Source organism: Trachypithecus francoisi, unplaced genomic scaffold (assembly GCF_009764315.1).
Source record: "Trachypithecus francoisi isolate TF-2019V2 unplaced genomic scaffold, Tfra_2.0 Lachesis_group11, whole genome shotgun sequence".
Lineage (NCBI taxonomy): Eukaryota > Metazoa > Chordata > Mammalia > Primates > Cercopithecidae > Trachypithecus > Trachypithecus francoisi.
The window spans coordinates 20,009,721-20,026,545 of NW_022681456.1; the positions used below are offsets into that span (position 1 = coordinate 20,009,721).

Genomic DNA, 16,825 nt, shown 5'->3' on the forward strand with positions numbered 1-16,825 from the left:
CCCAGGTTGTGTCTGCCTCCAAAATCTGTGCTCTTAATCGGCCCACTGAACTGTACCTAGTGTACCTCAAACATCCTCCAGGCACGGTGGCTCATGCCTGTAATCCCAGCACTTTGGGAGACTGAGCCGGGTGGGTCACGAGGTCAGGAGTTCGAGACCACTCTGGCTAACATGGTGAAACCCCCATCTCTACTAAAAATACAAAAAATTAGCTGGGCATGGTGGCAGGCACCTGCAGTCCCAGCTACTTGGGAGGCTGAGGCAGGAGAATGGTGTGAACCTGGGAGGCGGAGCTTGCAGTGAGCCAAGATCGTGCTACTGCACTCCAGCCTGGGTGACAGAGCGAGACTCCATCTCAAAGACAAACAAACAAACAAACAAACATCCTCTCAGGGGAGTGAAATTATATGAGTGAAGTATGAGGCCTGGCTTCCAGGAACTTGTGGACGTGGATAGGAAAACAGAACACATTTCCACAGAACAGGCAGCAAGAAAAGAAGGAATGTGTCCATGTGTCTGCATGCATATGGGTGTTTTTTATTTATTTAAGCGGGACAGAAATGTGGAGGCAACAGTGGAGATAGAGAGATGTGAAATGGGACTTCTACTTTCAGCAGCTGGAGGGACTCAGTCCTCGAAAGTGCTTTCCTGCTACACAACAGTGAGATGCTGGATTAAATAGGATTCCTAATACATTGTTGGACTTGCGGTAACTTTTTTTTTTTTTGTTTTGTTTTTGAGACAGAGTCTCGCTCTGTCACCCATGCTGGAGTACAGTGGCATGATCTCAGATCACTGCAACCTCTGCCTTCCAGGTTCAAGCGATTCTCCTGCCTCAGCTTCCGGAGTGCACCACCATGCCTGGCTAACTTTTTTTGTATTTTCGTAGAGACAGGGTTTTGCCGTATTGGCCAGGCTGGTCTCAAACTCCTGACATCAGGTGATCAGCTCGCCTCGGCTTTCCAAAGTTCTGGGATTACAGGTGTGAGCCACCATGCCAGGCCAAACTTCTTTACAGAACAGGAAATCCCTCAGTATTTTTTCCATCTCGAATCATGAAGCTGGGTGGGATGGCTCATGTGTGTAATCCCAGCACTTTGGGAGGCTGAGGCTGGCGGATCGCTTGAGGTCAGGAGTTCGAGACCAGCCTGGCCAACATGGTGAAAACCCTGTCTACTGAAAATACAAAAATTAGACGAGCATGGTGGCAGGTGCCTGTAATCCTTGCTACTCGAGAGGCTGAGACACAAGAATAGCTTGAACCTGGGAGGCGGAGTTTGCAGTGAGCTGAGATCATGCCATTGCACTCCAGCCTGGGTGACAGAGTGAGACTCCATCTCAAACGAAAACAAAAACAAAAACAAAAACCATTAGCTAACACCTAACAGGGAATGGTAAACAAAAAGCAAGGAAACCATGAAGGATTTCCCTGAAAGCAAAGGTCAATATCAATTCTACAGTCAACAAAGAGACTAAAACTTGGACTAGGGGCAAGGTGGATGTTACTCAACATAAGAATTCTCCCTTAGGCTGAGACCCTCAAGGGGTCCCGGAATAACCAACTCCTGCTCCTCTCTAGGGATAAGCGTGTTCCTTAGGTTTCCCAGAGTAAGTTCAACAAACACGACTTCACAATCAAAGATCAGCAAACACACAAGGAAATGAGACACCATGGGCAATAGTCAGCAGAAACAATAATCATTTGATTTAGACCCACAAAGACTTTAGATTCTGTAATCATAATGTGCAGGATTTTTAAAAAGAATCAGATTTAAAGAAATAAAAGATGTAATCACAAGAAAGGTTGGCAACAACAGCAATAAATTACAAGTAATTATGCAGGCAGATTTTAAAAAAGAACCAAATAAAACTTTTAGAGGTAAGTGTAATTGTTGAAATAAAAAATGGAGTGGTTGAGTGAAACATCAGATTATTCATAGTTAAAGGGAGATTTAGTGAACTGGAAGAAAGGTCTAGAGAAATTATTCAGAATTTGTTTCAGAGGAAAAGGAGAAAAAGATAAAATAGAAGTTCAGAGACATGGAAAATAACTGTGGAGGTTTAACATTTATTTAATTGGAGTTCGAGAAGGATAGAATTTTAAAAATCAGAGACAGGCAAAAATTTTAACAAAAATTGGGAAGAGGAAATAATTTTTAAAAATCAATCATCTAGAATTTTGCAGAACTAAAGGAAGGATATGATTCCATAAATAGAAGAAGCACAATCTCTACTAAGCAGGATTTTAAAAAATCTGTATCTAGACACATTGTGATGAAACTGCAGTGCATCAGAGACATAGTCCTTAGAATTACAATAGATAGAAAAAGCTGGGCATGGTGGCTCCTGCCTGTAATCCCAGAACTTTGGGAGGCCAAGGCAGGCAGACAGCTTGAGTTCAAGAGTTTGAGACCAGCCTGGGCAACATGGCAAAACCTCGCCTCTACAAAAAACACAAAAAATTAGCTGGCTGTGGTGATATACATCTGTAGTCCAAGTTACTGGGGAGGCTGAGGCAGGAGGATCACTTAAGCCTGGGAGGCTGAGGCTGTGTGCTGAGATTGTACCATGGCACTCCAGCCTGGTGATGGAAAGCTAGAAGTCAGTGGAACAATATCTTCAAAGTGTTGAGAGATACAGAGAGGGAGAAATGCCCAAGATTTTTTCGAGGGGAGAGTATGCTGGGATTACATGATGAAGTTCTTTCTATACCAGGGTGAAGTGTGTGATGGCACATGGCTACGAGCATTGGCCCTAGAACTAACTATACTGCCTGCATTTAAATTCTAGCTCTGCCATTTACTAGCTGTGAGACCATGGACAAAACTCTTCTTCCCTGTGCCTCATTTTCCTCATCTGAAAATGGGGATAATTACAGCACCTCTATCAGAAGCCAGGGTCTTAACACATTTTTTAATTTTAATTGAGGCAGGGCATAGTGGCTCATGCCTGTAATTCCAGCACTTTGGAAGGCCAAGGTGGGTGGATCGCTTGATTTCAGGAGTTCGAGACCAGCCTGGGCAATATAGTGAAACCCCATCTTTAAAAAACAACACAAAAATTATCCAGGCATGGTGGTGCATGCCTGAAGTCCCAGTTGGTCGGGAGGGTGAGGCAGGAAAATCGCTTCAGCCCAGAAGGCAGAGGTTGCAGTGAGCCAAGATCGTGCCACTGCACTCCAGCCTGGGCAACAGAACCAGACCCTGTCTCTAATGATAATAATAATAATAATAATAATGAAAATAACATTAATTGAATTTTTAAGTTAACACAATGCCCAGTACATGGTAGGCACTTCATAAACGTTAGTTAGTGCCTGTGCCTTCCAGGGATTGACAGCTGGATTAACTTGAGCCGAGTGGACCCAGATGCAGAAGTGCAGGGTGAGATCTGCCTGTCAGTGCAGATGCTGGAGGATGGGCGGGGCCGCTGCCTTCGCTGCCATGTGCTTCAGGCCAGGTATGCTCAAGGTGGAGGTGGTGTGGAGGGTGGTCTGAGAATGAGCAGGAGTCCCTTGGGTCTCCCCTGCTGCCTGGCGTTTGGGGCCTCCTCACTCCTAGCACACTTCTGGGCTGACAGTCAGGTTCCCTGTGTGGACAAACAGTCCAAGCTCACTGGGTTGTAAGTTCCTGGGGGCAAAAATCCTGTTGAGTCCCCAGGGACTAGCAGCAACAGACCAGACACTCAGGATGACAGGTGACAGGTGAGTGTGGAGGTGTAGTCATTAAATTATAACTGACAAATACCCAATTCATACTGACTTAAGCAAAAGAGCTACGTTATTGGCTTATATGACTGACATGTAGCTTCAAGCATGGCTGGGTCCAGGTGTTCAAACGATGCCATTAGGAATGTGTCTTTTAGCTCTGCTGGTCTCTGAGTTAGCTTCATTCTTAGGCAACCTCTCCCTAGGTGAGAGGTGGCCCTAGCAGCTCCAGTCTGGCGCCCTGCCAGCTTAGCCACTCCAACAGAAAAAAAACTTCTGTTTCCTACCATTTCCAACCAGTGTCCTGGGATGAATTTTTACTGGCTCAGGCTGGGGTGCATGCCTGTCTCTGAACCAATTACATTGAATAATGGGTCAGGCCTGACTGACAAGCCCATTACTGGAGCGGAGGGAGGGATTGGCCCCCACTAAGTCATGTGAGAGGGAGTAGTAAGAAGGAGATAGGTCCTGTCCCAAAGAAAAGTCAGACGCAAGATGGACGCAAGACCAGGAAAACCCACAGGTGACCCTCTAGGTGCACCAGCTCATGGGACACCCATTTTCCCTCTTGCCTACTTGTCATGGCCATCTCCTTCTCCCTTCCTCAGCTCTCTGTCATTTTGCTCCCTCAAATATCTCCACCCTTCCCCCACTCCTCTCTCATCCTGTTTTTCTGCCTTTTTTTTTTTTCACCTTCCCAGCTCTCACTTTTAGGCAAATCCCTGCCCAGATCGGAGAGGACCTCCAATTTCTAGCTTGCTGTGTGACCATAAAGCCATTCCTTGCCCTCTCTGAGCCTCTTCCACCACCTCCAGATTTTTGCTTCCAGCTTTGGCCCCAGCTGGGGCTCCCTAGAGTCTCTTTGAGGGAGAACCAGGGAGGCAGGTGACAGGCTGAGGGACTCAGCAGTGGGCAGAGGCTCACTTGTGCCCATGGCCCCTTCCCCAGCCACAAGGCTGTGCAGGATCCTTGCAGGCATGAGAGGGACTGATTGCTGTCGCTTAGCAACCGGGCCAGCTCCTAGGAAACCAAAGAAGGCTTTGGATGCTGAGCAGGGGTGGGAAGGGATCAGGAGGAAGAAGGAAGCAGCCCCTGGTGTGGGGGTGGGGTGGTGGTGTGTTCCTGGGTTTGGGGAACGTCAAGAAGGAGGGATGGAGAAGCTGCCTGGAGTAAGACTTTTGGGTTGTCATGGCAACCAACGGCAAGGAGGTCCTAGACAAGGTGTGGGCATGGGTGTTTGTTGAATGAATAAATGAACCGATCATCTACCACCTGCCAGGTGCTATGCTAGGCCCTTTACACACATCATCCCATCTAACTCTTGGCTCTATGAGGTTGCTCTGTTATTACTCCCATTTTCCAGGTGAGGAAATGAAGACTTAGAGAGGGGAAGTGACTTTCCCTAGTGTCTCCTAGCCAATGAGCACAGAGCAAGGCTTTGAACCTTTGCATCAACTTTCCCATCTGGGGCCTCCAGAGAATCTGAGGCTCTCTCTTCACCTTCCCCGCTGCACTTCTACTTGCTGGGCTTTGTGATGTAGGATATGACCTTTTGGTGCCTCAGTTTCCTCATCTGAAAAATAGGGATATACAAGTGCCTTCTCATAAGGTGGTGACAGGAAGATCCTGGGTCTGGACGGGCATGGTTAGGGGTGTCCCCAGCTGGACCGACCCCTACAATGGAACAGTTAATTGCCTTGGAAACCAGCAACATTGGAATGATATACTCTTAACAGCCTTTCCAAGGCCCAACTCGGGTGTCGTGTTCCCTCACTCCTTTCCCCATCTGTTCCCAGGGACCTGGCTCCCAGAGACATCTCTGGCACATCTGACCCATTTGCACGTGTGTTTTGGGGCAGCCAGAGCTTGGAGACCTCAGTGAGTGATGGGGAATGAAACCAGGAAGGAGTGGGGCATTTGGTGGTGGGGCAGGGGTCCCCATCAGCTCTCCCACTCACAGACCACTTCCCTCGCCCACAGACCATCAAGAAGACTCGCTTCCCCCACTGGGATGAAGTGCTGGAGCTGCGGGAGATGCCAGGTGCCCCGTCCCCACTGCGGGTGGAGCTCTGGGACTGGGACATGGTGGGCAAGAATGACTTCTTGGGCATGGTGAGCCTCACTCCCTGCAACACCCTTCATGGCTCCCCAGTGCCTCCAAGGGGGAAGGGAGATGGGCTGAGCCTCCTGGCTCTCAGAAGGGTGGATGTGCAGCTGCCTCATCAGGTTCCCCTGGTTAGGCAGGAGTGATGCAGTTACATTGCTCTGTTTTACAGGTGAGGAAACCAAGGCTGTCAAAGGTATAGGAACCTACCCAAGATCACAGGGTGGGACCAAATTTTCATTCTGGGATGAGAGCATGACAGATGACTGTGTGCTGGCCCTGTGCGGAGTGTCCCTCCCACAGAGCCTCATTACTTAACCTTCATGGCCACCCTATGAGGCTGGGACTGTTGCTATCCCCATTTGACAGATGGGGACATTGAGGCTCAGAGAGGCTAAGTGGCCTTTTCAAGGTCATATGGCTAAGAAAGGGCAGAGCAAGGATTTGAGTTCAGATCTTTTTGACTCCAGACCTATGCCCTTAACTCCTACTCCTAGAAGTCCTGGGCTCAGGTTCTTTCTCTTGGTTTCCCTGTCTTTGGAAAGAGCCTGGCAGCTCCTCAAATAGTTAAAGATAGAGTTACTCTATGACCTAGCAATTCCAATCTTAGGTACGTACCCCAAAGAAATGAAAACTTATGTTCACTAACATTGCTGTTCATAGCAGCATTAGTCATAACAGCCCAAAATGGAAAAAACTCAAGTGTCCATTATAGATGAACAAAATGTGGTCTATTGATACAATGGAATATTATTCAGTCATAAAAAGGAATGAAGTACAGTAAGTCCTCATTTAATGTCATCCATAGGTTTTTTTTTTTTTTTTTTTGAGACGGAGTCTCGCTCTATTGCCCAGGCTGGAGTGCAGTGGCGTGGTCTCAGCTCACTGCAACCTCCGCCTCCCAGGTTCATGCCATTCTCCTGCCTCAGCCTCCCAAATAGCTGGGACTATAGGTGCCCGCCACCATGCCTGGCTAATTTTTTGTATTTTTAGTAGAGACGGGGTTTCACTGTATTAGCCAGGATGGTCTCGATCTGACCATCGTGATCCGCCCACCTCGGCCTCCCAAAGTGCTGGGATTACAGGCGTGAGCCACCATGCCCGGTCCATAGGTTCTTGGAAACTACAGCCTTAAGCAAAATGACATACTGTATGCTGTAGGAACTTAACTCTTATTTATTTATTTATTTACTTATTTATTTATTTATTTAGAAGGAATCTCCCTCTATTGCCCACGATGGAGTGCAGTGGCATGAACTCAGCTCACTGCAACCTCCACCTCCTGGATCCAAGCAATTATTTTGCCTCAGCCTCCCAAGTAGCTGGGATTGCAGGTGCACACCACCACATCTGAGTAATTTTTGTATTTTTAATGGAGACGGGGTTTTCCCATGTTGGTCAGGCTGGTCTTGAACTCCTGACCTTAAGTGATCTGCCCACCTCATCCTCCCAAAGTGCTGGGATTACAGGCATGAGCCACCCACCCAGCCTTAATTCTTGTTTGTAGTAATTAGCTCATGGTACATTTGATTTCCTTATGTGTTATGAGTCAGGACTTACCGTACTGGCACATGGATGAACCATTACACTAAGTGGAAAAAGCCAGCCCCCGCAAAACACATATGATTCCATTTATATGAAATATCTAGAATAGGCAAATCTACAGACACAGAAAGTAGATTAGTGGTTGCCAGGGGCTGGGGGGCACGAAGTGACTGGTAATGAGTACGGGCTCTTTAGGGCTCATAGACAATGTTCTGGAATCAGCAGCACAACTAATTGCGGTAACTCTGTAAATATACTAAAAATCATTGAATTGTACACTTTTAAAAGGTGAATTGTTTGGGATGTGAATTACATCTCTATAAAGTGATTTAAAAAGAGAGAGAGGGTGGAGTTTGAGTGCCTCCAGGGCTGTCCTTATGCCTTTTGATAGATGAAATTTATGTGCCTAAACAGAGCTGAAAATACACTCAGTCCAGACATGCTATCTCTAGCAGCTGTGTGACCTTGGGCAAATCACTCCATGTCTCTGAGCCTCAGTTTCCTCAACTGTAAATTAAGTGTCCCTGGGAGGCCCTCGGAAGCCCTCAGTGTCCTGGCAGGAGCTAATAATTTGGGACTTGTAGGAGAGAAGGAGGGGCCCCCTGGCAGGCCATTCTGCTTCTCTGTGGGTGGGCAGTCTGTTCTTCAGGGCTAGGTGAGACCTGAGCCGGGCAGGGCAGGCCATGACCTGGCTGAGGGTCTGTGTGTCTCTCCCAAAAGGTGGAGTTCTCTCCGAAGACCCTCCAGCAGAAGCCACCCAATGGCTGGTTCCGCCTCCTGCCCTTTCCCCGAGCCGAGGAGGATTCTGGGTAAATGTGGGTGCAGAGGGAGGTGGCCAGGCTGGAGCCATATCCGGCAGCATCCATAGCTTGTGGGCAGAGCCCATGCCAGCCCATGCATTATCCCTATGCCACTTCATTCATGCATTCATCCATTTAACAACTGTCTATGGAATGTCTCTCAAGGTGTTTACATAAGTCCACAGGAGTTCACTTTACATCCATTCACCTGTTCATGTGCAAACACGTTGGCTCGCACTTGATATATATTCAGAACTTTGGGTCCTTCCACACCTGTCCATACTGTTCATTCTTGAACACACTTATTTATACCATCTCCACTTGCCTGTCCCATCTATACCCATCAACATCAGTTCACACCTGTTTATACTGGCCTCACCTATTCACACCTGTCCACGCTTGTTCACACTGTTGACACTCATCTTCACTTGTCCACACATCCTTTACATATTTGTGCACACTGGCCGCATCTATCCACTCTGGCCACACCTGTTTACGTTGTTTGTATACATTCCTATTTATGCCTGTTCACACCTGCCTACCCCTGTTCACACCTGTCCACACTTGTCTATACCTGCCTACACCTGTCTTGTTTTGCAAACTCCCGACCTCCTCCCATGTGTTCCTATTGGCCTCTCTTGGCTCTCCACATCTGCCCATGCGATCTCCCATAAGAGCATCTTTCATTTTCTTTTCTTTCTTTTTTATTTTTTATTTTTACTTTTTTTGAGATGGAGTCTCGCTCTGTCGCCCAGGCTGGAGTGCAGTGGCCGGATCTCAGCTCACTGCAAGCTCCGCCTCCCGGGTTCACGCCATTCTCCTGCCTCAGCCTCCCGAGTAGCTGGGACTATAGGCGCCTGCCACCACACCCGGCTAATTTTTTGTATTTTTAGTAGAGACGGGGTTTCACCATGTTAGCCAGGATGGTCTCGATCTCCTGACCTCATGATCCACCCTACTTGGCCTCCCAAAGTGCTGGGATTACAGGCGTGAGCCACCGTGCCCGGCCTCTTTTTTATTTTTTTAGACAGAGTATCGCTCTGTCATGCAGGCTGGTGGAGTGCAGCGGCACGATCTCAACCTCTGCCTGTCAGGTTCAAGTGATTCTCCTGCCTCAGCCTCCTGAGTAGCTGGGACTACAGGCGTGTGTCACCACACCCGGCTAATTTTTGTATTTTTAGTAGAGATGGGGTTTCACCATGTTGGAGAGGCTGGTCACAAACTCCTGACCTCAAGTGATCTGCCCACCTCAGCCTCCCAAAATGTTGGGATTACAGGCATGAGCCATCACATTCGGCCAGATCTTTCATTTTCTTGTGATCTGATCCTGGACAGGGGAAACCTGGGTGCCCTGCGAGTGAAGGTACGCCTGATCGAGGACTGCGTCCTGCCCTCCCAGTGCTACCAGCCTCTCGTGGAGCTGCTCATGGAGTCTGTGCTGGGGCCAGCAGAGGTGGGTGTGTAGCAATGCAATACTACCAGGAGAGTGCCGGGGGTCTGGATCCTGGCCTCCCCCTGCCTCACGGAGCCCCATCTAGGCTCATCTGCTTTGGGGTCTCAGGGGCCGAGGTCACTTTTGTCTCCCGCCCCCACCCAGGAGGACACTGCTAGCCCCCTGGCCTTGCTGGAAGAGCTGACCTTGGGGGACTGCCGCCAGGACCTTGCCACCAAGCTGGTGAAACTCTTTCTTGGCTGGGGACTGGCTGGACGCTTTCTGGACTATCTTACCCGGCGTGAGGTGGCTCGGACCAGTGAGTTGCCTGCACAACCCCTGACATCACCGCCCTCAATGGTGGGCTTGCAGGAGGGTCCCTGGGGAGAAAAGGGGAGGCATCAGGCAGAGGGAAAGGGCTCCTTTTTCTGTGGGTCCCTGTGCTGTGCACCCCAGACAGTTGGGAGCCCAATTGCGGCTCAGGCCCTGGTTTTGCTACTTGTGAGCTGTGTGACCTCAGGCAGTTCACTTAACCATTCTGGGCCTCTGTACTGTGAATGGGGTTGACGTTTTGGGTCTTCCTGATTCTTGGGGCTGGAAGAATCATCACCCCCACCTTGGGTGAGTGGGGTGAACTAGGTCTAGCTCCCTAAATCCCAGCAAACACTTCCTCCTGTCCTCCCAGTGGACCCCAACACCCTCTTCCGTTCTAACTCCCTGGCATCCAAGTCGATGGAACAGTTTATGAAGGTGAGTAGGTGAAGGCCTGGGGGACCGGGTGCAGCTTCCTTGGGAACCTCCTTCCCAGTGCCTTCCCTGGCTCCCTCACTTGGCTGGCTTCAGAGGCTGAGTAGTCGAGCTGCAGTGCCGGTGGCTGGTGCCCGGCCTCGCCCTGAGTTGCACCCGGGTGTGTCCCCCACCCCAGCCCTGGCCTCTGTCTGAACCTCTTCCTGCATGGTCCCCCCTGCGCCCAGCTCATGGGCATGCCCTGGCCTCGCCCTCAGCCCCACCCCGTGTGGTGCTCCCTGCCCCCAGCTCGTGGGCATGCCCTACCTGCACGAGGTCCTGAAGCCTGTGATTAGCCGCGTCTTTGAGGAGAAGAAGTACATGGAGCTAGATCCCTGCAAGATGGACCTGGGCCGCACCCGGTGAGCAAAGCCTGAGGACTCTGACCCTCCAATGGCCCCCTTTGGCTACCTGGAGCCTTGTCTGGGGGCTGGGTTCTTGCTGACTGCCACTCACTCTGGGGCTACGACTGCTCAGGAGCTCGGTGGCTGAGCTCAAAGCCTTACACACACATCCTTAGGTCTTCAGGCTGTGTAGTATAGGGGTTATGGTCAGGACTCTGATGCTAAGCTCCCTAGGTTCAAATGTTAGCTCTGCCACTATTGGTGGACAAAGTTGCCAAAACTTCTGTTCCTTAGTGGTTAAGTTGTTTTCTTGTTTTTTTTTTTTTTTTTTTTTTTCAAGACAGGGTTTTACTCTGTCACCCAGGCTGGGGTGCAGTGATGTGACCACGGCTTACTGCAATGTCAACTTCCCGGGCTCAGGTAATTCTTCCACCTCAGCCTCCGGAGTAGCTGGGACTATAGGCACACACCACCACCCCCAGCTAAGTTTTTGCATTTTTAGCAGAGACAGGGTTTTGCCACATTGCCCAGGCTGGTCTCAAACTCCTGGGCTCAAGCAATCCTCCTGCCTTGGTCTCCCGAAGTGCTGGGATTACAGGCGTGAACTACCGCGCCTGGCATAATCAGATTTTTTTAAGATTAAAAAACCCAAAATATTGATCCTATGTTCTTCCACTTAATGCACACACTACTTCTAAAATGTCCCTTATTCAGCTGGTGAGAATATTGTCACCTGAAAGGTGGAGTTCATGACCTCTACTCCGTTAACTGAGTCATGCATGTGCTCCACAAGCATTAGTGATCTTTATTACTGTGGTGCTGGGGGTCCTTGACATTAGTGATATTTACTGCTGTGCTGCTAGGGATCCCCAACATTAGCGATATTTACTACTGTGCTGCTGGGGATCCCTGACATTATGATATTTACTGCTGTGCTGCTGGGGGTCCCCAACATTAGTGATCTTTATTATTGTGGTGTTGGCGGTCCCTGAGTGGGCCTGCCTGCAAGGGAGATCGTGGAGTGCTCAATGAGATTGGGAGGAAGCAGAGCAGTGGCTAGGGTGTCATTCCACCCCTCCGTGGGCTCCTACTCCTTTCTCTCCAGAACCTTCTCCTATCTAGCCCACAAGCCTAGGGCTGTGGAAAATGGTTGCTGGGATATCCACTGGGGACCGTGGCAGAGACAGGAGAGGATCATTCCTTGTGCTGTCCATACCTTCTCACTACCTTAGAGGCAGGCATCACGACCCCTCTTACTGATGATGCAACTGAGCCTCAGAGAGGGAAGGTCACTTGCCTAAGGCCACACAGCCAGGAAGTTACAAAGCAGGGATTTGATCCCAGGCCCTAAGCAGAAGGGCACAGTCCACCTGTGAGACTCCAAGTCGAGGGCATTTCCTAGCACACTTGATAACGATGGAGGAAACTCAGTGGGCACCCATGGGGACAGGGGTATCTGGGGACCTGGGCAGGGCAGGGTGGCAGGCAGGCTGTGGAGTTGGCAGTCCTGAGTTCTATTCTCAGCTGTACCATCTCCCCAGTAACCTCTCTGAGCTTCAGTTTTCTTGTCTGTTAAATGGCAACAAGTAAGGCTACTTACCCCATCAAGTTGCTGTTAGGATTAAAAGAGACTGTGCCAGAGACGAGTCCAGGGCTCAGCACGTTAGGTCCAGGACACAGTGGAGCTGCGAACCCCCAGCTCTCAGTCTGGGTGTGGGCAAGACAGACCCTCAATCTGTAGAGAAAGAAAGGAACACAATAATTGCAGATGGAAAAATGCTGTTCTATCATCCACAAAACAAAACAGTGATTGAGTGCCAGGCTCTGGGCTGAACACTGAGGATGCAGTGGGGAACAAACAGTCCCAAGTCCCTATTCTGGGGGGAGACAGATAATGAGCAACTGGAAGAAGAAGATTTATTTATTTATTTATTTATTTATTTATTTATTGAGATGGAGTCTCGCTCTGTCACCCAGGATGGAGTGCTGTGGCACGATAGTGAATCACTGCAACCTCTACTTCCAAGGTTGAAGTGATTCTCCCACCTCAGCCTCCCGGGTAGCTGAGATTATAGGCGTGCACCACCACACTGGGCTAATTTTTGTATTTTTTGGTGGAGATGGAGTTTCACTATGTTGGCCAGGCTGGTCTTGAACTCCTGGTCTCAAGTGACCTGCCTCCTTGGCCTCCCAGAGTGCTGGGATTACAGGCATGAGCCACTATGCCTGGTCGGAAAAAGGTTATTGAATGGGACCAGGGAATGGAAAAAACGAGGGAGGTGAGAGGCCTGCAATATTCCAGAGGGTGAGGACGGGGCAGCCTCACAGGGGAGGGGACATCTAAGCAAAGACTTGCAGGCGGTGAGGAAGGGAGTCTTGTGGAGATTTAACATTTAACGGGAGAGTGTTCTGGGGGAGGGAGATGAGCCAGTGCAAAGGCTGCAAGATGGGAATGAGCTCATCGTGTTTAAGCAACAGCAAGAAGCCCGGTGGGAAGGGGCAGGAAGGAGGCTGCGGAGGTCGGGGGAAGATGGGTCCCCTCTGAGTTCAGCGGGGCCGATGGAGGGTTTGGGGCAGGCAAATGCTGTGTCGGGAGTCTGAGCTGCTCCGCCGGCCCCTCCAGGAGGATCTCCTTCAAAGGTGCGCCCTCGGAGGAGCAGATGCGGGAGACCAGCCTGGGGCTGCTGACGGGCTACCTGGGGCCCATCGTGGACGCCATCGTGGGCTCCGTGGGGCGCTGCCCGCCCACTATGCGCCTCGCCTTCAAGCAGCTGCACCGGCGCGTGGAGGAACGCTTCCCCGAGCCAGAGCACCAGGTGCGCCGGGATGGGAGGCCCAGCCTGGGGACGGGCTGGAGCTTGTCCAGGGTCACTCGGAGGAGTCAGGACAGAGCTGGGACCAGAACTCAGGCTGCCTGGGGATAGCTTTCCTGGCAGGGTCCGGGTCCCAAGAATGATAATAATAATAAAAATTGGTCGGGTGCGGTGGCTCATGCCTGTAACCCCAGCACTTTGGGAGGCTGAGGAGGGTGGATCACTTGAAGTCAGGAGTTTGAGACCAGCCTGGCCAACATGGTGAAACCCTGTCTCTACTAAAAATACAAAAATTAGCTGGGCATGGTGGCTCACACCTGTAATCCTAGCTACTCTGGAGGCTGAGCCAGGAGAATCGCTTGAAACCAGGAGACAGAGGTTGCAGTGAGAGGAGACTGCACCATTATACTCCAGATTGGATGATAGAGATAGATTCTGTCTCAAAATAAATAAATAAATAAATAAAACAAATAATAATAAATATAATAATAGCAGCTAATACTCTATAGCCTGGTAGCCTGACCATGGGCCAGATCTTGTTTTAGGTGATTTATGTATTTATTACCCTATCTAATCATCACATGCAGCCTGTGAGGTGGATACCAGGATTATTCCCATTTCACAGAGGAGAAAACTGAGGCCCAGAGAGCTTAAGTCACACAGGTAGAAAGGGGTGATATTGGGACTGACACTCACCCAGGCAGGTTGGCTTCTGAGCCTGTGCTCATAACCAGCAAATAATAGAGTCTGGCACAAAGTAAGTGCTTCTTAAAATTCCAGATGTAAGACAGAGAGAGGAAGTAAGAGAGAAGAATGCAGATCTGGCATACAGTAAGTGCTCAGAAACACCCAGAATAAAGTCTAAAAATAAATCTCTGCAGGTGTAGTGCTATACTAATGGATAGAAAAGTTGAAAACTCAGATGCTGTGAGCTTCAGGCAGGTGAGGCACAAGAACAAATTAGGTAGCGTGTGGGGTGGTAGGGAGTCATACAGACTGTGACCAACTGGAGCCCCCAGAGCTTGTCTAAAGGGGGCAGCTCCAGGGGATCACTGCTGTATAGAAATGGAAGCCCAGTACTGCCAGATCTTTAGAGATTCTGGATTTTATGTGAGGTCTGTAATTTATGTATATATGTATGTATGCATGTATGTATGTATGTATGTATTTCTTACTAACTTTTGAGATGGGGTCTTGCTCTGTTGCCCAGGCTGGAGTGCAGTGGCACGATCATAGCTCACTGCAGCCTCTATCTCCCAGGCTTGAGTGATCTTCCCACCTCAGCCTCCTGAGTTGCTGGGACTAGAGGGGTGCACAACCACACCCAGCTAATTATTTATTTTTGTAGAGACAGGGTCTCACTGTGTTGCCCAGGAGGATCTCAAACTCCTGGCCTCAACCAATCCCACTGCTTCAGCCTCCCAAAGTGCTAGGACTACAGGCGTGAACCACTGTGCCCGGCCTGGACTCTTATTTTTAAAATGTCAGCATGAATTTACCTGAAAACCAAAACACAAAAGAATTTTGGGTCAAGCATTACAAAACATTTGTGGTTGGACTGGCCAGTTTGCGACCCCCTGGTTGAATGCTCAGCACACCTCCTGAGGTGGCTGTCATTGTCCTCACTTGCAGATAACATCGGCTGAGATGAACTCTTATGTAGTGCTGATGTATCAGACCCAGGGTTCACTTTGCAGAAAGATCTGAGACCTGTTACATGTTGGCAGTGTCGTAACCCACTTCCTAGAGCCTCATTTGAGAGCTTTTGATTTATGCCACATCTCTCTCCACTTACTGTTTACAGATGGGGAAACTGAGGAACAGAGAGGTAAAACACCTTGGCCAAGGGTTTTCTAGACTCCCAGCTGGGGTCTCTCCCCTCGCCCCGGTTGAGGAGTAAGCTCTGGGCTTTGACACTGAGATGTAGCTTGGCTTACACCTCATCCTGCTGGGCTCTCACCTGGGCTGCCAGCAGAGGTGTTAAGTGGGGCACAGCTGTGGCAGGGAACAGGGAAGAAAGGGAGGAGGCCAGCTCCCCAGACAGCCTAGATCTTGTGTGGTGAGTCAATATCAGTGACACCCAAGTGTCCTCTAGTTCTCAGCCCCAGGTGGGCCTGGAGTAGGGACTTTCTCAGGCCCGGGGAACCCAGGGAAGCCCCTTTCTCTGCTGCACTGACACCGGTTCTTCGCCCTCAAAAAGGAGGAAACAAATGAGCTGATGGGAAGACTAAAATGACCCTGGACTACAGATGGCGGTGGGGTAGTGGTGGCCTTGGGGACAGTTCAGGGCTCCAGATGGAGGACAATGTGCTCCCTCTGGGCAGTTCCAGGTACCCAGCTCCTGCAGGGCTCACTGTCAAGGCCAAGATGCCCCAGGAAGGTGGCACATGCCCTGGGGAGGGCATTGTTTCACGTGTGACTACAACCTCTAAATAAACACAGGCGCAGACTCTCAGGTTAAATATAGCCGGGCAAGTGTGAGAGGTGGGTGGGGAGCTGGTCTGGGGGAGCAAGATGCACCCAGGATGGAGGGGCACCCTTCCCTGAGTCACCTCTGCTGATGCTGGAGAACCAGCCTTACCTTTAGATGGGCCAGGCCCCGGATTCACATGGAGGGGAACCATACTCTAGTTTGTAGAGGGCAGAGGTTGGAGGTGGGGAAGTGCACACAGGATGGACTCTGGAGCCCATTAGACTGGGTTCACTACTGAGCCTCAGTTTCCTCATCTGAAAAAATGGGATAATAGCACTTATCTACCCACACGGGGTTGAGGACTAAATGTGATAATTCAGGCTTGGTTTCTAATACTTGGTGAGGGCTCCTTGGTAGCTGGTGTTGAATGGTAAGAGAGTGTGGTAAAGAACAGAGAGTTCAAATCCTTGGCTGGACGAGGTGGCTCATGCCTGTAATCCTAGGACTTTGGGAGGCTGAGGTGGGTGGATCACTTGAGGTTAGGAGTTCAAGACCAGCCTGGCCAATGTGGTAAAACTCCATCTCTACTAAACAAACAAACAAACAAAACCACAAAAAACAAAAACTGGCCAGATGTGGCATACGCCTTTAATCCCAGCTACTCAGGAGGCTGAGGCACAAGAATCACTTGAACCTGGGAGGTGGAGGTTGCAGTAAGCAGAGATCGTGCCACTGCACTCCAGTCTGAGCAACAGAGCAAGACTCTGCTTCAAAAAAAAAAAAAAAAAAAAAAAATTCAAATCCTGCCTGAGTCCAACTCCTGGCTCTGCCACTTATAGCCGTGTAGCCTTAGGTGAGGGACCTTCCCTCTCTGGGCCTCAG

The 16,825-nt window shown here is 49.9% G+C and overlaps 1 protein-coding gene across 3 annotated transcripts in view; it reads left to right on the forward strand.

Annotated features, from left to right (window-relative positions):
* The window catches only part of RASAL1 (RAS protein activator like 1), a 38,412-nt gene that overhangs the window by 11,988 nt on the left and 9,599 nt on the right, over positions 1–16,825 (forward strand). For all 3 annotated transcript variants that reach the window (XM_033220512.1, XM_033220511.1, XM_033220510.1), the window contains exons 5-13: positions 3,330–3,459; positions 5,503–5,584; positions 5,687–5,818; positions 8,076–8,164; positions 9,491–9,608; positions 9,753–9,906; positions 10,273–10,337; positions 10,623–10,735; positions 13,341–13,533. In XM_033220512.1, the coding sequence (XP_033076403.1) occupies positions 3,330–3,459; positions 5,503–5,584; positions 5,687–5,818; positions 8,076–8,164; positions 9,491–9,608; positions 9,753–9,906; positions 10,273–10,337; positions 10,623–10,735; positions 13,341–13,533 (1,076 nt within the window). The remainder of the gene's footprint in view (positions 1–3,329; positions 3,460–5,502; positions 5,585–5,686; positions 5,819–8,075; positions 8,165–9,490; positions 9,609–9,752; positions 9,907–10,272; positions 10,338–10,622; positions 10,736–13,340; positions 13,534–16,825) is intronic.